The 26,102-nt window shown below is 55.2% G+C and overlaps 7 protein-coding genes and 1 non-coding gene across 8 annotated transcripts in view; 6 read left to right on the forward strand and 2 right to left on the reverse strand.

The window, feature by feature from the left end:
* DICSQDRAFT_113205 (uncharacterized protein) overlaps nucleotides 1-2,328 on the forward strand; it is a gene marked incomplete at both ends in the record, with an annotated part of 21,277 nt that extends 18,949 nt beyond the window's left edge. The window contains 2 exons of the mRNA XM_007370859.1: nucleotides 850-1,332; nucleotides 1,388-2,328. Of these exons, the coding sequence (XP_007370921.1) occupies nucleotides 850-1,332; nucleotides 1,388-2,328 (1,424 nt within the window). The remainder of the gene's footprint in view (nucleotides 1-849; nucleotides 1,333-1,387) is intronic.
* A 256-nt stretch (nucleotides 2,329-2,584) lies between these two features.
* Nucleotides 2,585-3,033, reverse strand: DICSQDRAFT_71665 (uncharacterized protein; the record flags this gene model as incomplete). The annotated part of the gene is made up of 2 exons (XM_007370860.1): nucleotides 2,585-2,848; nucleotides 2,905-3,033. The coding sequence occupies 2 exons, from the start codon at nucleotides 3,031-3,033 to the stop codon at nucleotides 2,585-2,587; spliced, it is 393 nt and encodes a 130-aa protein (XP_007370922.1).
* Nucleotides 3,034-6,133: 3,100 nt separating this feature from the next.
* Nucleotides 6,134-10,286, forward strand: DICSQDRAFT_183873 (uncharacterized protein; the record flags this gene model as incomplete). Its single annotated transcript, XM_007370861.1, has 20 exons — nucleotides 6,134-6,339; nucleotides 6,390-6,482; nucleotides 6,539-6,552; nucleotides 6,611-6,721; nucleotides 6,779-6,786; nucleotides 6,838-7,006; nucleotides 7,067-7,078; nucleotides 7,139-7,226; nucleotides 7,282-7,351; nucleotides 7,400-7,523; nucleotides 7,579-7,714; nucleotides 7,770-7,814; nucleotides 7,868-8,110; nucleotides 8,167-9,026; nucleotides 9,084-9,099; nucleotides 9,150-9,235; nucleotides 9,291-9,549; nucleotides 9,609-9,882; nucleotides 9,935-10,005; nucleotides 10,058-10,286. 20 exons carry the CDS (start codon nucleotides 6,134-6,136, stop codon nucleotides 10,191-10,193), a joined length of 3,021 nt encoding a protein of 1,006 aa, XP_007370923.1. The 3' UTR covers nucleotides 10,194-10,286.
* Nucleotides 10,287-10,418: 132 nt separating this feature from the next.
* DICSQDRAFT_t200 lies at nucleotides 10,419-10,508 on the forward strand. The gene has a single exon. It is a non-coding gene; the product is annotated as a tRNA-Lys (tRNA).
* Nucleotides 10,509-14,639: 4,131 nt separating this feature from the next.
* Nucleotides 14,640-16,757, forward strand: DICSQDRAFT_141328 (MFS general substrate transporter). Its single transcript, XM_007370862.1, has 6 exons — nucleotides 14,640-15,005; nucleotides 15,066-15,229; nucleotides 15,289-15,377; nucleotides 15,432-15,659; nucleotides 15,713-16,079; nucleotides 16,173-16,757. The coding sequence occupies exons 1-6, from the start codon at nucleotides 14,679-14,681 to the stop codon at nucleotides 16,357-16,359; spliced, it is 1,362 nt and encodes a 453-aa protein (XP_007370924.1). The 5' UTR covers nucleotides 14,640-14,678; the 3' UTR covers nucleotides 16,360-16,757.
* A 1,539-nt stretch (nucleotides 16,758-18,296) lies between these two features.
* On the forward strand, nucleotides 18,297-18,941 carry DICSQDRAFT_130144 (uncharacterized protein; the record flags this gene model as incomplete). Its single annotated transcript, XM_007370863.1, has 2 exons — nucleotides 18,297-18,518; nucleotides 18,573-18,941. The coding sequence occupies 2 exons, from the start codon at nucleotides 18,297-18,299 to the stop codon at nucleotides 18,939-18,941; spliced, it is 591 nt and encodes a 196-aa protein (XP_007370925.1).
* Nucleotides 18,942-19,754: 813 nt separating this feature from the next.
* Nucleotides 19,755-20,381, forward strand: DICSQDRAFT_93763 (HET-domain-containing protein; the record flags this gene model as incomplete). Its single annotated transcript, XM_007370864.1, has 2 exons — nucleotides 19,755-19,972; nucleotides 20,018-20,381. Coding segments are annotated over exons 1-2 (525 nt in total), but the record flags the coding sequence as incomplete, so codon positions are not given.
* A 2,379-nt stretch (nucleotides 20,382-22,760) lies between these two features.
* On the reverse strand, nucleotides 22,761-25,442 carry DICSQDRAFT_71664 (uncharacterized protein; the record flags this gene model as incomplete). Its single annotated transcript, XM_007370865.1, has 2 exons — nucleotides 22,761-24,931; nucleotides 24,986-25,442. The coding sequence occupies 2 exons, from the start codon at nucleotides 25,440-25,442 to the stop codon at nucleotides 22,761-22,763; spliced, it is 2,628 nt and encodes an 875-aa protein (XP_007370927.1).
* Nucleotides 25,443-26,102: the final 660 nt, after the last annotated feature.

Below are 26,102 nucleotides of genomic sequence, written 5' to 3' on the forward strand. Positions count from 1 at the left end.
TAAACATATCAGAAAACTCGACGGGGGCAGAGCGGCGGTCGGCACGAAAGGCACGAGACGGACGAAAGCTAGTCTTCACACAACCAGCGACAGACTAGTCCCAATGACCAAGTTATACATTAGCACTCGAAGGGAAGTACAACGCTATGGTCACTCACCTAGTCCCAATGACCAAGAGGTCGAGATGGGGACTAGGGAGCGCCTAAGGGGGTCCTTATATACTAGAGGGGCTGCTTAGCAACCAAGGACAAGGTGCGAGAGCGAGGCAGTGAAGATGACAAAGAGAGAACAAAGGGCGAGAAAGAAAAGGCAAGGGCATGGTGATCACGGGAACGTAGCATGCGGCTGTGGGAACGTATCTACAGTGTCCAAATTGGGATGGGCTAGAAAAGGAAATGGTCCGCGAATGGAAGGTGGGCGTCAAAGGGAGGGGAATGGGCGGCAAAAAGGGGCATCTGTCCAATGTCCGTGACACTGCCGTGGGTTCTCCAGCCGCCGGTACCATCTGATTTTTTCGCAAGACAGCGAGAGCTTCATCCATGGTCTGAATCTTGTCCACCACTGCCGTAAAGGTGGCTGTAGCCGGTGTGGACCGCAGTTGCTTGGTAGGCGGTGCGCCTGTCGCTACGGTTGTTGATGTCTTCCTTGTCTGCAAGGCGGTTTGTGGCGATGCTGCCGGTCCTCGCCTGGTAGCGTCCTGGGGCATCATACTGTCCGTGTGTATTGCTGCTGTTTCTCGTACGCTATAGACCGTCGCCCAGAGGGATAACTGACCGCACGACGTAGCCCGCTCCTATTGGCTGACGATCGTGGGAAAGCTGCCGTAGGTGGTGGTACGAGTGAAAGGAGCCCCCAATCGTACCTTTATCGTCAGTTTACGCAACGGTCAGCAGATAGTCGCCCGTATTCCATACCCCATGACTGTCCCAAAGTATTACGCCGTCGCCAGCGAAGTTGCCACTATCGAGTACCTGCGTTCCTCTGGGTTTCCTGCTCCCCAGATTTACGGTTACTCGCCTGACTCGGACAATGCTGCTGGGACCGCGTATGTTTTGATGGAGCTCGTTCAAGGCTCCAAGCTCAGTGAGGTTTGGCCTAGCCTAGAGAACCAGGAACTCATTTCCGTCGTCCGCCAACTCACCAGACTCGAGTCACAGATTATGTCACTGTCTTTCCCCGTTGGTGGGAGCCTATATTTCACTAAAGACTTGGAGAAAGTCGCCCCGGGGCTGGGCGTACTTTTGGATGACAAGCGCTTCTGCGTCGGTCCTGATGTAAGCCTGCCGCTGTGGTACGGGAGGAGGGCAAAGCTCGACGTAGATCGAGGACCGTGTACGTTGTTTATGGCCTTCTCATTATAACGTTCCTCCATGACCGATGATTATAGACCAAAGCGCCGAAGCAGTTCTCATAGCAGCAGCGCGTAAAGAACTGGCTTACCTAAAGCAGTTCGGACAACCGATCCTGCCGTTGCGGCGTGAGAGGAGGCCCAGCTACGAGTATCAGCCGCAGTCGCCGTCATATCACGTCGAGAACTTGGAGCGGTACCTCGACGTTATATCGTCACTAGTCCCCAGAGACCCCAGTCTCAGTCGTTTCTGCATCCGCCATCCAGATCTCCAACAGAATAACATCATGGTGTCGAAGTCGCCTGGCTCCGACTGCAAAGTCGTCGGGCTAATTGACTGGCAACACACCTCTATCCTGCCCATGTATCTCCTTGCAGGCATTCCCCAACGCCTTCAGAACCATGGTGATAGCGTCTCGCAGGCCATGACGCTGCCCCCTCTACCAGAGAACCTCGACCAGTTGAATGGAGCTGAGCGAGCCAGAGAGGAGTATCTCTATCGTCGTCGCCTTGTCCATTACCATTATGTCGCCAGCACGGAGGAGTGTAACCAGCTCCATCACGCCGCTTTCACAGACCCCTTCTACGCGCTCCGCGGCCGTCTCTTCCAACAAGCTCGTGCCCCGTGGGAGGGCGAGACTGTGGATCTGAAGTCTGCGCTAATCCAAGTCACGGAGAAGTGGAATGAGCTCACGGGGGGAGGCGTGCCGTGTCCCATCGAATTCGACGCTAAGGACCTACGCGAGACAGCGGTGCTGAACAAACAGCTGAGCGAAGCGGAAAGGGGCTTCAATATCTTGCAGGGCATGTGCGGCGTCGGGGAGGAGGGTTGGGTGTTGGCTGAGGACTACGAGAATGCTGTGGCGTTCTTGAAGGAGACCAAGGAGGAGGCGTTGGCGGGTGCCGAGTCGGTGGAGGAACGAGAAGAGATCATGTCTCACTGGCCTTGGGACGACATGGACGAGACGGAGTATATGTAACAAATCGAGCTAAATGCTCCGTGCTGTTACATCTTCTCTACAACCCGTATATATGGCTAATTGACCTCGGTCTTCCACGGCCTTGGATTGTCATCATTTGGATACGCGTTGCGATGTTGTACTGCAGATGCTGCTTTGTCTGGTACACCCTAATGATTCTCTATAGCTACGCGGACACGTTGACAACGATACCGGTTGTCTCGAGGGCCGCATTTTTGTTCGCCTGTCATCCAAATGAAGGCACGGTCAGTAGCAATCAGTCGAATAATGGCATTCCACTCACCCCAACCATCTGCAGGTGCGTTAGACTGAGGACGCTCGGGCCCTCTATCTGCGGCACGGTGACGTTAAACAACTGGTGCAGGCCCTCCTGCGGGGTGTTCGGGTCGAATTGAGGGTCAAAGAGCGACTTCGCAAGGATTGTGCCAACGCCATCCGCACCGGGAGCGGGGCAGGTACCACCGAGACACGGATCGATGCCGAGTACGATGGCGATTTGCACATCGTCGGTGGCAGCCTCCTAACGAGAGACATGTCAGAAAGGGATACGATGGATTCAGCGAATAGGTTTCGCACATCCTGGTGAACATTCACAACAATCTCGTCGCCAGCCGCGATAGTCGAACCATTGGCAGGTGAGATGATGGTCGCCTGCTGCGCGAGAGCAGAAAGTGCGAGGGAGACGAGGATGAAGAAACTCCGCATTCTGTTGTTGGTTAGATGTGTGTCAGGCGATTGGACTGAAGGCTTGAGCTTGTTGGTACTAGACTTGGCACCGTCTGCTCGCCCTTATACCACCGATGACCATGCTGAGGCCGAATTCTCAATGGTACCGTGCTCTTCGGTGACCGGTCGGAAGAGCACGAAATACCGGTTGAGCAGCGGCCGGTGAAGTGTAGGCCAACTTGAAGTCGTGCGTGTGACCGCCGGAGCAGCGCTAACGACCTGCCCATGTCCTCGCAGACCGGTGAGGTAAGTGATTCTCCTTGCTTTCGGGTCGCGCGTCTGTAAAAGAAAAGGCAGTCCGATGTCATCGGTACATCCGGGATACGACCGGCATCACAATCTCTCGTTTGGCCCGGTCACATTGAAACGCTGGGAGATCGGTGTTAGGGCCATGAAGGTGAGTCTCGTGTCCTTCTGTTACATCGCTTGTTGGTCTAGACCTTGCCTAGCCTCATCCGGGGCTCGATATGAAAAAGATGTTCATGAGAGCCATTGCTGTGTCAGAGTCGGAGGATTGCAGGTTTGTCGAGTCATCAATTTGTTGTATCCATGTATTGGCATATGCAGGATAGAAAGCCTTTCGCAGGACCTGTTTCTACATCGGATGATGATACTTGAGATCGGCACTCCCATCATTACCCGTCTGGTCCCGAAGGACAGTACCATAGTGCCCCGCCTGGCGATGACGGACCTTACGGAGTGTGAAGAGTGCATTCGCGTCGCCTGCCATCTCAGTTGCAGTTGCGGAGTCGATCGAACACGTCATGAATCCACACAGATCAGGCGAATATATGGAAGTTGAGAATGAATTAATCTCCCGGAGTGCAGAAAGCAGTCAAACGTGTCCCGACCGTGACCTTCATGTTTGCCGATGTCTCGGCACCGGTCCGGATTCCGTGTTACGCAAGTAAGTATATCACGACACGGCAGGCATTCCAATGTTTTCGACCAGAGAAAAGTAGATAAGAGCGGGAGGCAGGAGGCAACAGCCCGCCATCTTTCCCGGTTTCAATAACTTTGTTCTCAAAAACTCATGTTTTCACGACAAGTCATTCCGTGCCTCTCCTTGTCATCAATTTTTCTTTGGTCGAAATTCGGAATGCCGGTCGGGCGAAGATATCAGTGCCGTCGAGAACAATGTCTATGTAGAATGCCAGAAGTGATGACGTCGGTCAGCAGGTCTCCCACCCAACCAAAGTAAACCAGGATTTGAGTCCTTCGGACACCCGGGACATATGTAACCACGCATTCTCTTACGGTAGATATAGATGCTGCCGCCGGCCTGGGCAGTCTCATCGAGGAACGGCCCGGACATACGCACTTAACCCCGTTTAGACCCGCAGCAGCCATCAGATGGAATATTTGCAGTCATAGGTCAGGAACAGGGAGACGGAAGACGTGAAACTCTCCTGAGCTGTGGTGACGAGAGATTCTCAGCCATGTGCTAGTGGGAACAGCACTACGAAATGACGCACTCTATAGAAACATACGCTGATCACGAAGGAAAAGCGTGGAAGTACCCCACTGCATGAGACCAGTGAGGTTGTTCTATTTTCTGAGCGGATCGGCAGCCAGTGTCAGGTCCATACCCTGCTCAGCAGTATGAATGACAGCACCCTAAGGACATAGCCCGTCCGACTGATGGATCGAGCGAACAGCGTCGGGATAGAAGAGCAGCGCTCGGTTCAAGCCCATTCGCGATCGTGACCTGATGTTGCGCCCATGCAAGGCGGCAAGCGTAATGATGACAAGGGCGTTCATGGAGCTTGCTCACCTCGGGACGGTGATCATGAGTGATTGACTCCGCGGTCCGCACACAGTACGGGCCGTCGTTGAGCTGTCCAGGTATCACGACACCAGCCTACCGCCGTACGATTTCTAGGCAAATGGATGACGCGCGAATTCCAGCGGATGAGAGCGGAGTGTTTGGCGAGGTCCACGCGGTGATGCTTCGGACACGTTGGTTGGCATCTGATCTTCCACTCGTGAGCGGTCCCAAGGTCGCCTCAAGATTCATATCGCAAGAGAGCGGGGATAAACGTGTGTCGTCGCAATGCTTATGGTCTGGGCGAACGAGTGCGGTCTGCGACAGTGCGACTGCCTCGAGCATAACAGGCGCTACGGTATCTACCGAGATTCCGATCTACTGTCCTCTCCCGGCACTTCAAGTGCTGCTCAAGATCTGACCTTCAAAGCTTCACAACCCTGTCAATCGATTCCTGAGCCAAGGACGAACTGAAGGACTCCTTGCTGAAACTATGCACGTTGGGCTTGCGCGTGCTCTACACAAGGACTGCATGACAATCACGCAATGAAACATCTCGTTGATCCCCTCGATTTTCCAACTGAGATCGCCCAAGTTGTCTTCCGCCTCACAGCGACGCCGGGAATCAGGAGCCGAAATCCGGTGAGCCCCACATGACCAGGCCCTTTGCACCTTAGCCATAGCCTTGCTGATGCCGGCAACAATTCTTCTCTGTCAAGAAGTCGATCATCCCTTCCAATTCCAATGCAGGCTCAGGTCATGTACAGGCATCCTCTCTCGCACAATTTCTTTTATGTTTTTCGCCCATCTTTCCGTACCCCCGATACTCGCAAGAAGCGTTTCCACAAGTCTGAAAGATGCTACGTCCTTGATTCTGATGTTCTGCTATACAAAGCAGCGCGGCGGATTTAAGCCCGCCGCTGAACAGGCTCCCGCTCCACGTGAAGGAACGGCGTTCTCTAGGCCACAGAACCCCGCGTGGAGCATATCAGAATATTGTCAGGTACCTCGATATACTGGGAAGGGCCCAAGCAGGGAAAGCTTATGAGGCTTACCTTCTACTCATCCCAACTGCACATGACATCGTCAGGCGTCACCGTACGTGGTCTCGTTGGGGCCGTCTTTGGGACAATGTTCCCGCGTATTTGGGCCCTCACCGAGAACGCAAAACATACCGGCGGCCCGCTCGCCTAAAGAAGTCCGGAATATCTCGTTCACAGAAGCAGTCAACGCACGTACGTCATTTCCCCGTTCCGCTATAAGAACGACGCTGATGTCCACCTGGCCAGTGTTGCACAACGTGCTGCTGCAGTCATGCTCTGGCATCAGTGTTCGTTGTGGGCTTCTCATGCCCTCCTCCTCCTGAGCTTCGTTCTTTCCGTGTTGCCAGTTTCGCTCTCTATAGGGGCTGCAACCTTGGCCTCGCTAGCCGATCCGCCTCGCAAATCGAACGGGCTGTCCGACGTCGTACAATGGGATAACTATTCTCTCTTCGTGCATGACCAGCGCATATTCCTCCAGTACGTAGCTCCTGTACCTACTACGGAGACTCGCGATGACTGTGTTCCAGTTCGGGAGAATTCCATACCTTCCGCCTCCCGGTACCTGACCTCTGGCTCGATATCTTCCAGAAAATGGTCGCTGCGGGGCTCAATGGTGTCAGGTGTGTTGCCTCTTTGTGGGGCTTGTAGGCGTCATCTGATCATGTCTCCGCTACAGTATCTACATCCATAGTACGTCGAAGCGCGCTCAACCAGCTTCGATCGCAGTACTCATGGGTTGTCTCTACAGTGGGCGCGACTAACCCTTCACGTGGTGTACTTGACTTCAACGACTGGCGTGCACTCCAGCCCATCTTTGATGCTGCGAAGCTGGCTGGTATCTTTGTTACGCTTCGCCCTGGTTAGTCTCCTTCCCCGGTGTCCCTTTTGTTGTATATCTGACCAGGTAATCACTCAGGACCCTACGTAAGACCTCTGGTGTAAGATGGAGTAAATGACGACTCAACTGCTATGTAGATCAACGCTGAGACGACCGCGGGTGGCATTGCCCACTGGATCACCAGCGAAGTCGCTGGGGCGCTAAGGTCGAATGCATCCGACTGGACCGCTGCCTACCAACCCTATATCTCAGGTATCATTGACGCCGTTGTACCCAACCAAGTGACGGAAGGCGGGCCAGTACTTTGTACGTGATAGCTTTGGTGGCTTCCATTGAGCCGTTTGTTGACCTCAGGGTGACTTCTAGTCGTTCAAGTCGGCGAGTATCCGAGGTTCAGTAGTGCTCGTCCAATGGCAATGGGCTAATACTTTGTATCAGACAACGAATTCAGTCAGTTTGATACATCTGAAGCATATTTCGCGGACCTCGAGGCGCAATACCGTAACGGGAGTGTGGTAATCCCTCTGTAAGCTCACGACCTCTCTATGCTTCTTCCTCTGATCATTCTCCATCACCTGTAGCACATACAATGATCCAGGAGAGGGCAACAACTTCATCAATGGCACGGGCGCCGTTGATATCTATGGACTCGTCAGTAGCCTTCACACCACGTATGCAACCTGTTAACATGCAATGCAGGATGCCTATCCGCAAGGTTTTGACTGCTCGAACCCTACTCGCTGGTCAGGCGTCACCACAAACTATCATTCCTACCATGAGTCCGCCGACCCAGCCGAGCCCTGGTACATGCCTGAATTCCAAGGTACAGCGTCTGTCATCTTCTTCTGGTCTTCGTCAACTCACCTATCGCATTGCAGGAGGCGCATTTGATCCTTGGGCCGGACCTGGTTATGATGCATGCGAGGTGCTCACTGGCGCCGACTTCGAAGACGTCTTCTATAAGCAGAACTGGGCTGCGAACGTGAAACTGATCTCATACTACATGCTATACGGGCAAGCATACCGCCGTGCCCTGACATGCCTTGCGTTTTCTAACGATCGTTTGTAGAGGGACGAGCTGGGGGGGTTTCCCTTTCCCTGGGGTCTACACCAGGTAAGTTTCCGGACGCTCCATGTTCAATGGTCTTCTCATTCACTTCTCAATAGTTACGACTACGGCTCATCCATCCGCGAGACACGCGCTCTCAGCGCTAAGTTCGACGAGCTCAAGCGCCAAGGACTGTTCCTCCGCTCTTCGCCCGAGTTCCGCAAGACCGATTGGATCGGAGATACAAGCACGGGTATCCCTGAAGTGACATTGAACGGCAGCGCTGCTTTTGTTACTCTGTTGAAGAACCCGGACACCAGCACTCAGTTCTTCATCACGCGTCAAGCCGATTCGACCTCTACGTACGTTTCTATCCTATGCTTCTAGCACACAATGCCCTCTAACTACAGACGGATAGGGCCAACATATCCTTCACCCTCACTGCCCCGTCCTCCCAAGGCACGCTCACCCTTCCACCGACAACAGGTAGCATTGCGCTCAATGGACGGCAGAGCAAGCTCATTATCACCGACTACTCCTTCGGCGCGAGAGGTTCCGTGCTCTATACCACCGCCTCGATCTTCTTCGCTGGTACAATCGGCCAGCGTGATGTGCTCTTCCTCTTCGGTGATGCGAACCAATCTCACGAATTTGCGCTCACCTTGGCGGGTTCTGGCACGCGCTCGACTTCCACACGTTTGGAGTTCTCCGATTCGACCGTCGGGAAAGGGATCACGAACGTCGCAGTGCAGCCCGGTTCTAACGAATTGCTCACTATCTGGGACTCCCCTTCTCAGCTCATCCTTTTCGCTGATCCTGTCACTGCCGCTACCTTCTGGGCGCCAGCAGTCAAGTCTCAGACCCGGAACACCGTCCCCGGCTTCGAGTCGTTCTGGCAGTTCGGCACGAACACGACCGTCCTCGTTGGGGGCCCCAACCTTGTCCGAAATGCGACTATATCAGGTAACACCCTCGCACTCCGTGGCGATTTGAATGCTTCTGTTCCCCTCACTGTCGTCGCGCCGTCCGCGGTCAAGCGAGTGACTTGGAACGGTGCACCAGTCAGCGTGCAGAGCTCAGGAGCACTCCTCACTGGTCGCTTGACCCAAAACGCGAACGTACGCAGAGTGACTGTACCGAAGCTGACGGGGTGGAAGTTCAACGATAGTCTTCCGGAGATCCAACCTGGGTTCGACGACTCGGCCTGGACTGTCGCTAACAAGACGACAACGAATATCAATCTGCAGCCTCTGTTTGGTGACGGCAGAGTGTTATATGGTATGTCCGCCGTTACTCGCACTGGCGTGTGCAGTTGCTCATCGCAATCACTTTCAGGGTGCGACTATCAGTTGTAAGCGTGTTTGTATAAACCTCGTCTACATGCCTCTAAGTTTCGTAAAGTTGCGAGGGTCATGTCTTGTTCCGCGGCCACTTCAACGCCACTGGTTCCGAGACAGGAGCGAACCTGACTATCTATGGGGGTTCAGGTAAGTCAATACGTTTCATTATGTTAGTTTGACTCGTACTCATCTACTCCTCTAGGCTTCGCCGCCTCCGTCTTCATTAATGATCAATTTATCAGCACTGCCTTCAACGGTGGTGATCACGTTAACGCTCTCTTCCCCTTCCCCGATGGATCGATCATCCCAGGACAAGATAATGTTGTGACTGTCGTCCAGGATAACATGGGCAACGACGAAGATTCGGGTGAGAAGTCCCCCCGAGGCATCGCAGGGTTCTCATTGAACGGTGGCACGTTCGACACCTGGAAGGTGCAAGGCAAGGTTGGCGGCTACACCAAGTGAGATAGTGGTTGGCCATCCCTTCCTCTGCGAGCGACACTGATGCAGGTCGACATAGCTTCCCGGACAAGGTTCGTGGTGTGATGAATGAAGGCGGACTGTTCGGCGAGCGCGAAGGATGGCATCTTCCTGGCTTCGACACTAGCAGCTGGACCGCGCGCGATATATCCGAGGGTCTCCCTAGTGGTGGCGCAGGTGTTGGGTTCTTCGTGACCACCTTCGACTTGGCGTTCCCGAAGGACACCGATGCATTCGTCAGCTTCCAGTTCGAGACCACGAATACGCAGCAGTACAGAGCCCTCCTGTTCGTGAATGGATGGAAATACGGCAAGGTAAGGGATACGTCCTTGTCGCAAAGCAGGTGGACTAAATGTGTTCTGCTAGCGCGTGGCGAACCGGGGTCCACAGACAAAGTTCCCTGTACACCCTGGCATCCTAGACTTCAACGGCAAAAAGTAAGTGCACTCCGCCTTGCAGAAAGCCAGAGCATTCACATACAAATCGCAGTACTGTGGCGGTTGCCCTTTGGGCGCTGAACAGCACTGCTGTATCTCCGAGCCTGGAGCTTGTCGTTGACGATGTCTTGGACGGAGGTGTAGGCACCGTCGCGACGAACAACCCCGTTTGGGAGCCAAGGTCGTGAAAGATCCTCTCACAGCACACTCTGTGATCTCGTATGCAATATCACATAGCGAATGAAGTACTTTTTGTCTGTAGCCTCCGATGTAACACCCCGCTGTGAATGATCAGATGCCAGTCGGGCAAGAGGTGCGATCAGTCAGATCAACGAAGCCGCACCGAAACGCTCTAGACGTGTGGCCCTCTTGGGTTCTGCAGAATTGACATGCGAATACAGTGGAACGCAACCGCCCGCCTAGCTCACGGATAGAGCGCCAGACTCTTAGGAGTACGGGGTTGACTGGGTGATCTGAAGCGAGTTCGACCCTCGCGGTGGGCTAGTCTCTTTGCTTCGTCGGGACCACACGTTGATTCCAAAATACTTTCGCGAACGTCTCCCCGCGAAGGACCGCCCGCGGCAGAGAGGAGGGGTTCAAACAGATGACCGCAGACAGCCACGCTGAGCCTTTCCCCCTGCCTCCCCTTATACGCGAGCCGCCATGCTGACAGTCGTCACCCTCGGCCAGCTCTACACTGTTCGCATTCAGTACATCACTACAGCGCCCCTACGTACACCTGCACGCTGTGTTTGCATCAGAATCATCTGATCCCTTATACCTATGTGTTGCGGGCATCCGCCCGCTCTAGAGGCGGGGAAGTTCTGACGACCGGCGGGGATACTGCCGGGCGTACTCCTGACCGCCTGAGCAAGAGACGAGTCCCAGGGACGCAATTGTACCCACATGGCGGCCAGTTTGCATCCCGTTCCCTAGCCTTCGTTGGCAGAGGGTGGACGGATGGTCGCAACGCACAGGTACTGAGCCCTCCCAACCCCACTTCTTCCGGTCCTCGCCTTGCTTTTGCCCTATCACCGGATTGCGCGCATTCAGTTCGTAACGCTTCCACGATGACTCCACTTCTGGACTTGTGATAGGGGCGGCGTACGTACGCTCGCGCAGAGAGACCAGTTATGCGAGTGGCGTGGCCTACTGCACAACGTGATGCTTATCAACACGTACCATCGCCTTTGTGCTGAACAGCCGGACGGTTCCAACTCGAACGCCATGTGCCCGCAGTCACGCTCCACTGGACATGGAACTGCCAGCGGTAAGCTCTCCGACAGCGCTCAAATGATGTTTGGCTCGCTATTGACCTTCAAGGGTTTGACAGACGTCGAGATTGCGATGTCTTACCTGTATCATTCGAGGAATAAGCGTCTGGCAGAGCGGGGTCCCGGATGAACGTGATGGATGCTCCAAGATTGCCATGGACCATGGCACCTGAAATGAACTATCGCTAGGCTTGTCTCTCTCTGGTGATTGCAGTAAGGCGTAAGTGCAGAGTTTGCGATGCAGATCTTGTCGTACCGGGTCGCTAGCCGCATCGCCATGAAGTTTTTTGCGGCGCTGTTGCTGCTGCCGAACACCGCGTCCGCAAGTAGAGCACTAGACATGTGAATTTCCGCACTCCCCTTAGCGGTATTGTGACTAGTGTCGGTGGCTACCCAGCGGTGATGACGCTACCAAAGGGGTAGATCATGATCTACAGACGAGCGCACCTCGATGCCGCCTGTACCCGGAAAACAGCCTGGAGAAGTGCGCTGTTCTTGTGCGAGACGTTGATCTAACCCAGGCCTGCCCCATGTCATTCAAACAGCACCGAAGTCACCATGTATGTGGACACATACGAGCTCTCGACGCCATTGGCAAAGCTGCTCGCCTTCTTGCGCCGTCTTGGCCTGGCCAGCATAGCGCACGTTCTTGACGCTCATCCTCTCCTCAGCTGAATGACAACCACCCGAACTAGAAACGAAGATGGACGGAACAGTTCTCGACCGCCACCGACAGCTCCGCGACGTCCGAATGGTCTGGCACCAGGGCAAAGCGCCACAACGTCACATCGTACCACAGCTGTGTTGTTCCGAGGCATTTCTCATTCTCCCCCACGGAAGCAGAAGACGCAGCAGTCAGTCAGCCCACTAGCGTTAACCCCACTCGACGACGAGACCTTGATAAGGAACATAAACTCACACATGATACGACCGCCCTTCACGATTTGATTCGGCCGAAGACTAAAGAAGGCTATGGGCGGTACACCGTGTGGCCCCGCATCTCCCATGCGACGCCGTCTCGTTGACCACAGCGCAAGCCCGCCTGAGCTCGGTGCCGCGTTGATATCAGGGGCCACAGCACGGGAGTCGCCGAGCGTGGCTCGATGGAACTGAGGCGGGAACGCGAGATCTGGAGGTTGCAGTGCGAGGGACCTGGAGGCAAGGCACGATTGCGGGATAGACATCATACATTCATGGGTTTCGACGAGGTCCAAGCCACGTGAAACGCACATGGGCAGTACACAGGGAGCAAGGTGGGTCTGGGCGTATAAGGCGGTGACGGATATACCGTGAGATTCGCAATATCACAGACTGATCATAGGCCGCACGAACCTTGCAAACATCGCTTTGGCTGATTCTTGGTGGCGGTACTACGGTACGGTACATGGATCAATAGGTCGGCCGGGATACTGCACCCAAGGGTTTCAAGGAACGAATGTTCGGTATATGCGTGGCAGACGCATCGTGGCATCCTGGCCTCTTCGGTAACCTGCACCATTCGCATCTGCCTCGATCATTTGAGTGATGCCCAGCCACGATGCCCGAGAAGGCTGGAGGAATGCAAGCAATACGCGGGAGCTGTGGCAAGTGCGAGAGAATACATTCAATGTCAGGTTGATGATGGGGCCGACGGGTCCACGGATCAAACTTACTTCAGTTTTGGAAAGCCGGGCAGATCGTGCAGGCCGGGAAATACTCAACCGAAGCCGGCATTGAGCATGTGCGGGATGCAGTAGAACATGTCTTGCGCTGCCGACCACAGGGTTTGCACGACGTGTCTGGGGAGGCATTGCTGATACATATGACGGCTTTCTCATGCACAGATGTCGCGTGCAGATAAAGTATGGAAGAGATGAGTACGAGAGACGCATACATTCATCCGCGTTCTTCTGCGCAGAAGACAAGCTCAAGTCTTGAGGTCGATGACGAGTCAACACGGCCTCCTTCTAAGATAAAGCATGCCCACGGTCGCCACCGATGCCTCGGAGAAGGCCTGAACGAGAGACTATAAGAGATGTTGAGTCTACTACATTGCGGTCCGGGCACTCAGGCAGCGGTGGGAACAGCAGGGGTAGCAGTCGGTCTAGGAGACAGGGCGAACAGTGGAGGCCATAGTTGGCGAGATGAAGCAGGGAGAGGGAAGTTCGGGGGAAGCACGACGAGAAGCATGGTCGTCCATATGTCCTCGCCCAACCGTCTTCCATAATAGCCTGTCGCAAGAGAGGCCCGCCCCGGAGTCGAACAAGGACGGCCGTGTGGCGCCGGCAGACGGGCGAGGCTTCGGCCCGTGCATCGCGCACAAAATCTGAGATGCGATCAACTTGCACCGCCCGTGCAAAGGAGCGCGAGATTCGCTGCTCCTCCCCAATCCGCCCGTTCATCCGTCGCGCATTCAAATCAATGCTGGCCAGCCTTCGTCATGCACAACGTAGCATCTACACCTGAGGCATGCAACGGCAGTGTGTATACAACCCGCACTTAACGTCGGTTTCGAAGGAGCAGCTGATCGATGACACTGACAGCTTCAACTTTCCCTCGCATTGCCACATCGTTATGCGCATTTCTCATGCTCGCCAGGTGGACGTTAAACGTTAAGGGATGAAGCGTCCTCGACATGGCCCAAACTTTGTTGGGTGGCGGTTGTTTCCATGACCTTGGTTAGCAGCTTCGATTACATGACATTGCCGGAAGCCCGGAGCACACTGGAGCGTAATCCTCCCGGATCTCTCGGATATGCAAGCCCACCCTGACCAGCGTGTCGTGATGCACAGCGGGAGACGCAGAACGACTGTCGTAAGGCGGTATGTCTTGCGTAGACGGCGCGATATTCATAATATTTCCCTCGCTCTTCGGAGGCGGCCCTCTTTTGTAATTCGGCGGGATTCCCACAGCTGCCAAGTGCCCTATGCGATGGGCGCTGCTACTTACTTCCGTCCACAGCGGATGATTGGCTTCCATTCTCAACCTTCTTTGCCCACGACCTCCAAGACGCAGTCCGTTTCCGCGGAGGCCAGTCGGCCTCTCTGACTGCCGTGGCTCGGAGGATGACGTGAATTACCAGGCAAGTCTTTCTCCCGCCTCTAGGAACGGGCGAGCTGTGGCTTCCTGCGCCGGCCTCCTGCCCGGCAACCATCGCTCGCATGTAGAAGGTCCGAGTCATGATCGCGTCTCGGGCGACAGAACGGATCGGCCAACGACCTGTCATGACACTCCGCCCGCCATTCGACCCATTGACGTTACACGAGGCTATTCCCGAGAGCGGCGCAGGCGCACCGCTCCGCTCCCGCCTCCCATATATGCCTTCCATATAATCCGCCATGTCTACTCAGCACCCGTTCCCCCGCCCCGCTGTCTACACTCCCTCCGTCAACCGCGCCATTCTGCTGGGCCTGCATGACGATGGCCGACATCGAAAAGTGTCTCACGAAAGAATCCTCAACGCTCCCGCTCCACGACGACTCCTCGGTGACGCTGTCGGTGACCGCAGTCGACGAACCACGGTCACACCCGCCCTCCGTCGCCGACTCCAGCGCGTCCTGCCCGGACGGCGGCGCGCGAGCATGGCTCACCGTCCTCGGCGCATTTCTCGCGCTCTTCTGCACGTTCGGGCAGCTGAACTCCTTTGGCTCCTTTCAAACGTGGTACAGCGAGCACCAGCTAAACGGCTTGCCCGCGTCGACAATCTCCTGGATAGGCTCGCTGCAACTATGGGTGTTCTTCTTCTGCGTGAGTTCGGGCCCCTATATGCGGTCCGCGGAGATGACTGATCGACACGTACGCGTATAGGGGGGCTTCGTCGGCCGATTATTTGATGCGTACGGACCGCGACCAATAATGATCGTTGGCACGCTCATACTCGTGTTCGGCACGATGATGACGAGCATCTCGTCACAATACTATGAGTACATCCTCGCGCAAGGCATCGTGGTAGGCTTGGGAATCGGAACTGTGTACGTGACGGCTTAGTATTCTCCGCGGTGTTGCTCATCTAACTTGCTGTTGCCTTTAGATTCTACCCGAGTCTTTCCGCAATCTCCACGCACTTCCACAATTACCGGAGCACAGCGCTTGGCATTGCCATGGCAGGGTCAGGAGTTGGTAAGTCCAACTTCTATAGTTCCTTTTAAGCCAGCTCTGAAGCAATGTTATCAGGCGGCGTAACATGGCCCATCATGTACCAGGTTCTCTTCAGCCGGTTAGGCTTCGCGTGGACCGTGCGCATTACTGGATTCATCACGCTCGCCCTATGCGGTGTCGCAATAGCTACGGTGACGAGCAACATCTCGACGCCGACTCAGAGCCAACCGTGGCTGAATACGCGAATGTTCCGCGACCTTCCTTATATCCTGGTCATTATCGGAAGCATTCTCATATGCCTAGGTACGCATATATCCGCTTCCAGCTCTGGTCTTCATAGCTCACCAGCCTTTTAGGTCTCTTCATCCCCTTCTTCTACATCGTCGACTACTCCACCGCGCACGGCATACCTCCCCAAACCGCCTTCTATGTCCTCTCCGTTATGAACGCAGGCGGGATCCTCGGCCGGCTCGCGCCCCCCGTGCTGTCCGACTCGCTCGGCCGGTATAACATTATCGTACCTTGCGCGTTCCTCACGGGCCTATCCATGCTCGTCTTCTGGCCGTTCGCGACAAGCCTCACGGCAATCATGCTCTTCGCCGCCGTTTACGGCTTCTTCTCGGGCGCGTTCAATGCGCTCATCATTCCCTGCGTCGCGCAGATATCAGAGCTCAGGGAGATCGGGACGCGCGTCGGCGTGTTGTACAGTATCATTTCATTCCCGTAAGTCGCCTTCTCTTCTTGTTTTGAGCCGAGGGTTCGCTTGCATGCACGGCTGAGCGCTGGCGTTGACGTTGATTTGATTGGGAATGACAGGGCGTTGTGTGGCGGGCCAGCAGCAGGCGCGATCCTCAAGTCCGAGGGCGGGTCGTACCTTGGCATGATTCTCCTGGGAGGAACGTCAGTCGTCGCGGGCTCATTGTTCTTGCTCTGGGCGCGGTGCATGCTCAGCCGACGGACAACGGAGCCCAAGGAGCTGTCGCGACTGCTCCACGTCGTATGATCTCCTCGCTGTCTCCGTCGTTCTGCTGCAAGCCCGAGCTCGGAGCCCGAACGATCGTTTTCTGATTGCACCATGTGGTTCCCGCCCTGGCCCGGGGCGTTGGGCGTGTTGTAGTTTGTTCGCATCCGATTCTGGCATTGTGCTCTTCTCTTCTGCTTCTGCACGTGTACGGCGTCATACATACCCCTCTCATCCGCTCTCATCTCGTCTCCCATCGCACTGTATCATTATTCTGTAACATACCCCCTGCATTCTGCGTCCCACATCCCTGCACGTTACCCAGTGTGCGTCTCATGACCCCGGCACGACTACTACTTACACGTATTTCGCTAACCAGTATGTACGCGCTCTAAAGCTCATCATCATCACGAAGCTGTTAATCATGACAAAGTTCGAACCCTCGTGGCGCCTCTGCTCCCTGGCCATCGCTCAAGAACCCAGCTCGCCCCTGACGTTCTCTTCTGACGTTCTCTTCACGAGAACAAGGCGTTGCGTGCGCGATCGAATCCGACGCCGGCCCCCGAGATCGTCGAACCGCCGCTCGACCGGAGTTGCGCTCGCGCACGAACGATCGTCTGTTGGGGACTCGTCGACGGCCGCAGCCCGGATTCACGCGTCTCAACTCTGAATCCCACCCCGCCCGCGCTGCCGCCGCGTCTACCGTGACGTGGGTGGCAGACCTTCTACGGTACTTCGCCCCCATAGCCCCATTCTATTCTACGCTTATCCGCATTGGGATGTGCGCGCACGCGCGACGGAGTCCGACAGCGCTCCGGTGCTGATTGAGACCTCTTTGTGCTAGTGCTTTCTGTTGGTACTAGTTGCTTGTCACGAGACGGTCACACGGACTGGGGAGCGGAATAAGACAGCGATGAGCATGTTCTGAGCGCGCGAGGACCTGGCGTCCGAGGAGCGTCCGCGTCCCTCTTGTTGTGTAGTCCTGGGACTGCCGGTCGGGCGAGGCAAAGGCGTGAAGCTTGAAGGAGGTCGCGTTACCGACAGGCGATCACACGGGAGGGAAGCCGACAGGTATGCGCGAGACGCGGCGTTTGGTGGCCTCGTGGGTGGAACAGCCGAGCGACTCGGACGTGCAGACTCAAAGCGAGACCGTTGACAATATTTGGCAGTCCTGCTGAGTGAAGTCTTCACTGTAGGGTGTAGTGTAGCGTGTACAATCACAGTGCCGCATTCCAGAGTTCCGCACAGAGAGTCCCAGGGAACGCACAAGCTTTAGTATGTGTCTACGTGCACAGTAGAATGCCGCACGGAAAATTCGCGCGAGCACTAATCCTCGTGCGCCTATTCTGAACTTGCGTAGCGCGCGCTTGCATGCTCCCAGAACTGAACCTGCTTCGCCAGTAAGAATTGTGGCGGCACCCGGTTGACCTCTTACGGTCACATACTGTCTCCCCAGTTCTCACTAAGGTGAGCTCTGTGCACATCTGTGACTGTGGTTGCTTTGCCAAGGGCGCCCTGATGACCATTGATCCTACCTGGGACCACGATTCGGATCCTTTCAAACGTCTCATTGATTCTCGCTGGCAGAGACTTGAATCAGCATCCTATCTGCTCTCCCTATGCCGACTCTCATCGAGAAGTTGTCCGTGAAACAATCTCTCGCAGAAGCACGTACGGTTGCAGAGCGTTGGCATGGCTCGCCCGCCGTGTCCGCGCATATGACCGATTTGCAGGGCATGTTCTCCAAGACGATCGTCGTCGAGATGGAGGACGGCTCGGAGTAGGTCGTCCAGCTGCGCGACAACGAGATCGACACTACAAAGGTGACCCTGGCCCGTGCAAAACTCGGCGCGGTGGTGCCACCCGTGCACCGCACCGCGCCCTCCAAGGCGCATTTCGCGTTTGTCGCGCCGTTTGTGCACGGCACGGTCTGGTGCAACAAGGACGGACTCGCGACGGATGCGTTGGTCTCTATCGCCATGCAGATCGGAAGGCTCCTCGCGCTCTGCGCCCTCGGGGAGAGTAGCGCGGCGATGGTCGACACGTACGTCCTTCCGCGGCTCCAATACATCATGTCGCGCTCGCTCTCAGATGAGCCACATGAGTCCCTCCGCAGCCGGATTTCAGAGCTCGTGTCACGAGCTCCCGCCACTAAGATCCTTTCGTTGGCTCTCATCCACGAGGACGTCAATGCTATGAACGTAGGTGTGCTCCATAGTAAGCGTAACATTTCTACAGGCTAATTGTCTACGCAGATCATCCTAGACGACGCGAACAACATCGCGGCCCTCGTCGACTGGGAAGCCGCCTCGCTCCTGCCGCTCGGCACGAACGGCTGGTGCATCCGTTTCCTCTCCACCGTCAACCGCAAGCGCGTCGACTACGAGACGGAGAACACGACCCCGATGGCCGCGGGCTTCTGGCGCGGGTTCGTGGACAGCCTCCCCGCCGAGCTGCGGGACAGGAATGACGTCCTCGACGCCGTCGTCACCGCTATGCAGATCGGACTGGTGATGTATGAGTTCTGGCCTGGGAACGAGGGTCTGAGCGCCGCTCAGATGGACCAGTGTCTTGCGAGGCTCGACTGGCTCGAGGAGACCTTCCGTCCGATGTCAGGAGCATGAAGGGCTCATCTTGCACCTTTCTTGCCCTTTGCTATACAGTTCTGCGATCCCGCAGTCTTCAGGATCGCCATCCTGTTCCACCGTTCTGGCACCCTGGTGGACTGCGTTGCACCGTATGCACATCATGTTCTTCAGTCGGTACATGAATACCGGCTGCAATGTGTCCTTATAGCAGGTGGCAACGGAATGAATGCTGGTATGGATCGATCTTCTGTACAATGGCTGTGTGGGAAGGGATGTCTGACCCAGAAGATAAGGGCACCGCCTCTGTACATCAAAGATTGCTCACGAGTCACTTAATGCTCTTTCCTCCTGCCTCACCCTGGTCCCCAATACTCGACAAGCGAGGAAGGGTCATACATCCATTGGGCGTCCAACAAGAGCTCCTTCCGACGTGACTTAGGTGTCTGCGAAGTCAAGCTACGCTCATTGTAGGTGCACAGACAAATCGTTCTCTTCTATTCAGTAGGCTAATGGTCCAACTCATATGATGAAGACGCGAACACTATGCGACTCCTTGACACAGAAACTGGTCAGTTCGTAGAGAAAGATCCTCGGGAGACGATATATGCCATCTTATCGCACACCTGGGATCACATACACGGCGAGCAGACGTACGATCAGCTCAAGGGGCTCCAGAGCCGATACGACCCGGAGCGCCAACCCAAGCTGACCAGAATCTTTCGTCATCCTCAGGCCTATCAATTCTCTTCAGATCCCCAGGATCGACCATCACAACTCCCTTCCCTGGTATTGCGTCGGACCTTAGGACACCTCTCCCGCTTTCTCACGCCATTCTCGCGCTTATTCCGCTTTGCGAGGTTCCCTCGTTCCTTCTGGGACGATCCCAGGCTCTCACCGAAGGTTCGGATGGCATGTGCAGTCGCGCGTGCGGAGGGCTACCGATACATCTGGATAGACTCATGCTGCATCGACAAGGCTAGCAGCTCCGAGCTCTCAGAAGCTATCAACTGCATGTATGCATGGTACGCAGGCGCAGACGTTTGCTACGCATATCTAGCCGACGTTGCGTCAGTCGAAACACCTCGTTCCAAATGGTCGCCTTTCGGTAGGAGCCGGTGGTTCAAACGCGGGTGGACGCTCCAGGAGCTCATCGCGCCCAATGACTTGCGGTTCTTGTCAAGAGAATGGGAGTTCATTGGATCGAAGCACGACCTCGCAAGGGTACTCGAGGAGATCACCGGGATCAGCGAAGAAGCCTTGCGGCACGAGATGGCCCTGGACGAGTTCTCTGTGGCGCAACGGCTCTCGTGGGCGTCTCAACGACAGACGGGTAGAGTCGAAGACCAGGCGTACTCGCTCATGGGGATCTTCGGGATCAATATGCCGACTTTGTACGGCGAGGGTGAGGGCGCTTTGCGGCGACTGCAGGAGGAGATCATGCGGCGGACTCCGGACCAGAGCCTCTTCGCTTGGGGAGGCGTCTTGCAGAACTTCCATGTTCACCGTGAACTTGACGCCGCCCGTCCGGGACCTGGAGCTCACCAGTATACCTGCAAAGAATACGTGGAACAGGCGTCCTTGTTTGCTGCTTTCCTCGACGGCTTCGAGGACGCCAGCGGCGTCAGACACGTTCCTCACGAAGACGTCGGCCGTCGTCTTCAGCTCTCGCCCCTTCCCCCGATTGAGTACACCTTCACGCCGCATGGTATTCGCACACAGCTACCTGTCAACTCCCTCTCCGCTTATCTCCCTCCAGAGGCGACAAGGTGTCATGACGGTCTGCCTCTCTCCCACTGGTACCTCGCCATCCTCGGCTGCGAACATAGCCGCCATCCTGACCACCTTCTAGGGAGGGTCTGCCATATACCGCCTTCACAATCGGGCATCGACTTCTTGTATCCCGGATGCATCGCGATTTCTCCCGACCCAGAGCCCGTCGGAGCCTGGTGGCCAGATCTGCTACCCTTGTCGCCAGCCACGATGGCGCGCTGTCTCCCGCACATCAAGCTCAAAGCGGTGTTCATATCCCACTCCAACCACGCTGCCCGGGCCTTAGAGATAGCCCGCAGTCTGCCGCACAAGAGGCTTGCCTTGACACTGTTGCGGAAGACTCGTGAGGCTCTACGTGCCCAGGGGTACGTCGGCGACCTCCGGCGTCCAGATCGACACCACCCCATGAGTCATGTGCTTACGCTGTCCAGCGAAGAATACACCATCGCTATCGAATATCGACATACGCTGAGACGCGATGGTCAACGACTGACAATGGGCGCACACCTCAGTGTATCGGAGCGCCTCGTAGGATCAGCCAGGGACGTCGATTCGCTCACTGGCGAGGTGTCGTGGTCAGATCGCCAGCCATGGTGGCCGTCACTTCTGGACAAAGGTATCACTTATCGTTTGGAAGGCAAGGAGCTGGACCTCGCGGGGCCATCGAGGTACTCCATACGCATTGTGATTCATTCCGACACGATGACTGCTCCACCCGTTGAGATTCAGCAAGAAGATGAGGGAGATGCGTGAGGGGCCGACGATGACACAAGGGCAATGGACTACGAAGGGGAGGACGAGACGCACCGCCGCGCGAACTTGAAAGAGGCTCCTAGCCAGAGCCGTCTAGCCTAGGAGCAGACAATGTGTCGACTGCACCCTTCTCTTGCTTCATGTTGTTTCCTGTGGTCAGCCCATACGTTGCGGTGGGACATATTCACCTGAGGAAGGAGTATATGTAACTCGTTGTCACCATGTGCTGTACTGCGGAGCTGGTCCTGCCAGTGCCTGTCTAGTAGTCGCGAATGCGCTTGAAAAGCATTGAGAATGATGTAAGCTGTCTATGCGTACTCGCTATCAATGAAAGCCACACTACCGCGCAGTCCGGAGCGCCAGCAGTCGCTAGATTGTGAGATCAGAGCCAGTGCGAAGTGACGCCAACCAGTCCTAGTCAAGACCTGTGCTAGCCTAGGGAGCACCCTTCCTTGCGTAGGTTGACGTTCTGATGAACTTCTGATATGCTGGAGAGGATTCGAGTACTTACTAGAAACCCTGATAGCCCGACACTGCCCCATGAGTATAGTTCCATTAGGATGTCATAGGATTATGTGGTTCCTTGCAAGGATAGATTGATTTTGTCCTTCCGAATGTATTGGTGCTGTACATGTTCGATCCTCACTACTCAGTCAGGCCTGGATTCATCGTTCTCTGAGATGCCTCTTTCGCGAATTGTCAGTGAATTCGATAGCAGCGCAGATATCTAGTCTGGTAGGGATCACGGAGTCACGAAGTGCTAGTGATGCTAGTTTTGAGAGACGATTGCCATACAGCGAATTAGCGATCCAACTTCTGAGTCAATCATCAAGGTATGTTCCAGTCCAGCGTCAAGACGCAAGCTCGATCAGAGGTTACGCGTCTTCTACGGGAGGTCTCGTTACGCATTGCACTGATATGAATGCGGACACAAGGGTGGACCGGCTGGCAGTGGCAAGACGCCCAAGTTCGATTGGTTCATAGAATGAGCGCCCAATGCCGCATATGAAATATCTAAATCCTGCGCAGTTGACACAGCCCTCAGTCATATGTGCTGGTTTGCTATTGGGGATAGGCAGCGCCCACTAGCCGATGTTCTGCTTACATAACGGTAGCGCTCAGATTTAAACAACGACTCTCATCTACGCGAGCTCAACTCGATCGAAAACGTATCTAGATTGTACTCCGACATGGACTGGGGTGGTATATGGAGGTTTGGAGTTCGCAACTGTGTTCAGACAAGGTGCAAAGGTGTAGTTTGAGTCTCGGAATTGACCAAAACCTGATATAGATGTTTGCTGACAGCTGTTACGTTAGGTGTGAAAGAGAAGCCTATTCTCGTCTCCCACCATCGATCATGTCCATCGCGCCGCCATCGCCCCCTCCACAAGCATCCCCCGTCTCTCTCTCGTCCTCACCATCTGACTCTGCATCCTCTTCAGCACCCTCCTCCTCCGGCTCATCAAAATTGTAAGTGTACATGGCCTCATCCCATACCACTCCAGCGATCAACAACAGTTCTTGGGCGCCCTGCCGCAGCATGCTATCTGTGTTATACCGCCGCACTGCACTCCGGAGCGCCCTCAGCATACGCCTCTTGTTCGACAGCTTAGTTTTGGTGGGGATCTCCCTTTGGTTCCGGTGAGCAGTATCTACCCACTCCCGATGCCAATCAAGCTGTTCATTTAGGGTTGCCACTGTCACCTTGGCCTTCTTCAAGTCCTGAAGCCGGAGGATCGGTCGCACGCCTTTTAGCCTCTCGAATCGTGCTGTCTTCTTTGCCTGGACAACGTCACGGTGAACGCGTTTTTTTGCTGCCTCGGACTCCTCTGCTTCGGCAAGTTCCCGTCGCCGCTTACGTTCCCGCCCTTCGCCCTCCCTCTCTCGTGCAAGTCCTCGGACGAACCCCAGCAAGGCTTGAGGTGCAGTCTGAGCGTAGGTCGAGGTATTGTTCTGCCTCCACATCACCCGAGCATTGTGCTGATCGATAGGCATGTTAGGTGCTTTCCTCTTCTCACCTCTATAGAATCCCAGCCCCCCTTCATTGCGGTCGTTGTTCTTCGGCATCGCAGCAAGGTTCTGCTGAGTTTCGGTGAGTCTCTCGATAACACCTCCAGGGGCGAATTCAATGGTGAATCGTTTCCATGTAACAAGTGCACCCTGCAGGAACTCGACTAGAAGGGGACGAAGATATGGAAGGTTCGCTTGTAGGTTCCGGATGCCCGCAATAGCGTCGGGTGAGTCCCATGGTTGTCCATCCAAGGTTGCTGATTCAGGTAAGGCGCTAGGGGATAGGAGGAGGTCGGGGTCATCAATGAGCTTCTGAACGTGTTGAATGAGGTGGTGGTGAAAGTCGACAAGAGTGAGGTAGTTAGGACGCTCAGGTGAGCGTACCGTACGCATGTAAGGATGACTGATAGCTTGTGAGTAGAGGGACAGGACACATAGCTCAGCGAGAGTGGGATAGTCATGTAGGCCGCGGTAGACGTTCTCTTCGAGATGGTTTAACTGACCAGAGTCTTTTTTGTCGCGTATAAGCTCTAGGAGTCTTCGGAACAGGTGAAGATATGCGACAAGCACTGATGCGGCATCACCGTACGATCCAGAGCGTGTGTTGCTGGTATCGGGGAAGGTAAGCAGTTTTCCTAGTAGCGATACTTCAAAGAAGTATCGTGCTGAGTCTTGCTGACCCTTCTTGTCATTTTTGTGGCGGAATGCAGATCCACCGAGCTCTGCAAGTTTGACTCCTCCGCCGCGCGATATATCAAGCGCCCGTTTCCGTGCGGTCGACGCGCCAGCAGCCGCAGCAGCGTCATTGTCTCGGTTCATAAGCAGGATGGGTCCTGCAAATGAGGACGTCGCCCAGTAAGCCATCATCCGAGTATTCCCCCCTTTGAACGCATTGAGCTCTTTGTGCATGCAGCATCCGCCGTGGATGAACATGTTGGCCACGAGACGCTCGGTGTCCGGTAGTGCGTTGTATGCTTCTTCTCCAAGACGGTTTGCGACTGATTGTTGTATCATCAGATTCTCTGTCTTGATCTCTTCGGAAGAGAGCTGGCTCCAAGCATCTGCACCACCGGCCCGTGCCACCGCTGCATTTGTCTCCTCCGCGAGCGCCAGAAGGAGTTCCGGAAGGGGTGCCTGAGCTACGGCTCTCTCCGTGCGCAACTCGCGAGACATCGCGAGTTTCCATTCATGGATGACTTTTGCAAGCTTCTTCTGGTCCTCGGCATGATCGGTCATCATTCCGCAGACCTTCGTCCAGAACAGCCGGGCATCAGCCTCTTCCTCTTGTCCAAGAGGGCTCGCATTGTACGTGTCGTGAAAGGATTGAATTATTGACTTCCATCCCTCAGCTTGAACGTTGCTGGTGTGGTTTGGCGCAGTAGTGATACCGAGTGTGTGTGTGGTGCTCTCACCATTCAAGGTGTTGAGTTGTATATGGCGAGATTCGTGTGGGATGTGCCGATGATGGGTGCCATTGCTACTCAGCGTCAGGCCTGTATAACTCTTGTAAGTGGTCCAAATTAGTTCCTAGATGCGTTAGCACTTACTATCTGCCTTTTTGATCTCATCGACTATCTGACACTCTGACAGCAGCTTCCCTTCGCCCATGATTCGGAGCTCAGTACGCTCGCTGATGTCGCCTTCAACGGTGATTCCTGCTGTGGCTGCAATACGAATGATTGCCTCTTTGATCTGCTTGGTGTGGATTCCAAGAGACATCAAGTCGCGCACCAGCATTCGCACGCTCTCGGAAACGACACCCCTCTCCTTGAGTTGAAGAATTCTCGAAGGTGAGTCTGCAATGACAGCTGCTGTCGCTGCTGACACCGCCTTGTCAATAGCACGTGCCTGCTGACTAGGGAACCGCTCGATGCGTCGACGCAGAGCAAGGTTCTCCTTACAAAGTGAGTCGACCTGTAGACCCAGATCTTCGGAATGTGTGATGGCTATACGGAGCTCATTCTGTACTGTCTGCCAGTGGTTGTCTGTGGGTGAGGTCGCCATAGAATGAGCCAGCTCCAGGTAAGTGTCCGCTTCATCTGAAGCAGCACAAAGACAGTGTTCCGCCTCGCGCTTCCGGATGTCTCCGATTGTTGCGGTGAGTGATCCTATAGAAGCCTCTAGATGTGTGATCTGTGTCGCGGCGACTAGGCGCGTAGACTCGGGTCGTCGTTCGGCGACGACCTCGTAGGCGAGCGGCGAGGAGCCGAAAGGGGGGAAGAGAGGGTAAGAGGGATAAACGTATCAGAAAACTCGACGGGGCAGAGCGGCGGTCGGCACGAAGGCACGAGACCGACGAAAGCTAGTCTTCACGCAGACAGCGACAGACTAGTCCCAATGACCAAGTTATACATTAGCACTCGAGGGGAAGTACAACGCTATGGTCACTCACCTAGTCCCAATGACCAAGAGGTCGAGATGGGGACTAGGGAGCGCCTAAGGGGGTCCTTATATACTAGAGGAGCTGCTTAGCAACCAAGGACAAGGCGCGAGAGCGAGGCAGTGAAGATGACAAAGAGAGAACAAAGGGCGAGAAAGAAAAGGCAAGGGCATGGCGATCACGGGAACGTAGCATGCGGCTGTGGGAACGTATCTACAGTGTCCAAATTGGGATGGGCTAGAAAAGGAAATGGTCCGCAAATGGAAGGTGGGCGTCAAAGGGAG

The sequence above is a fragment of the Dichomitus squalens genome (assembly GCF_000275845.1).
Source record: "Dichomitus squalens LYAD-421 SS1 unplaced genomic scaffold DICSQscaffold_78, whole genome shotgun sequence".
NCBI lineage: Eukaryota > Fungi > Basidiomycota > Agaricomycetes > Polyporales > Polyporaceae > Dichomitus > Dichomitus squalens.

Coding starts and splice junctions, on each gene's coding strand:
- DICSQDRAFT_141328 (XM_007370862.1), top strand. CDS start 14,679: ATGGCCGACATCGAAAAGTGTCTCACGAAAGAATCCTCAACGCTCCCG. Junction 15,006..15,065: donor TATGGGTGTTCTTCTTCTGC/GTGAGTTCGGGC, acceptor GTACGCGTATAG/GGGGGCTTCGTCGGCCGATT. Junction 16,080..16,172: donor TACAGTATCATTTCATTCCC/GTAAGTCGCCTT, acceptor TGGGAATGACAG/GGCGTTGTGTGGCGGGCCAG.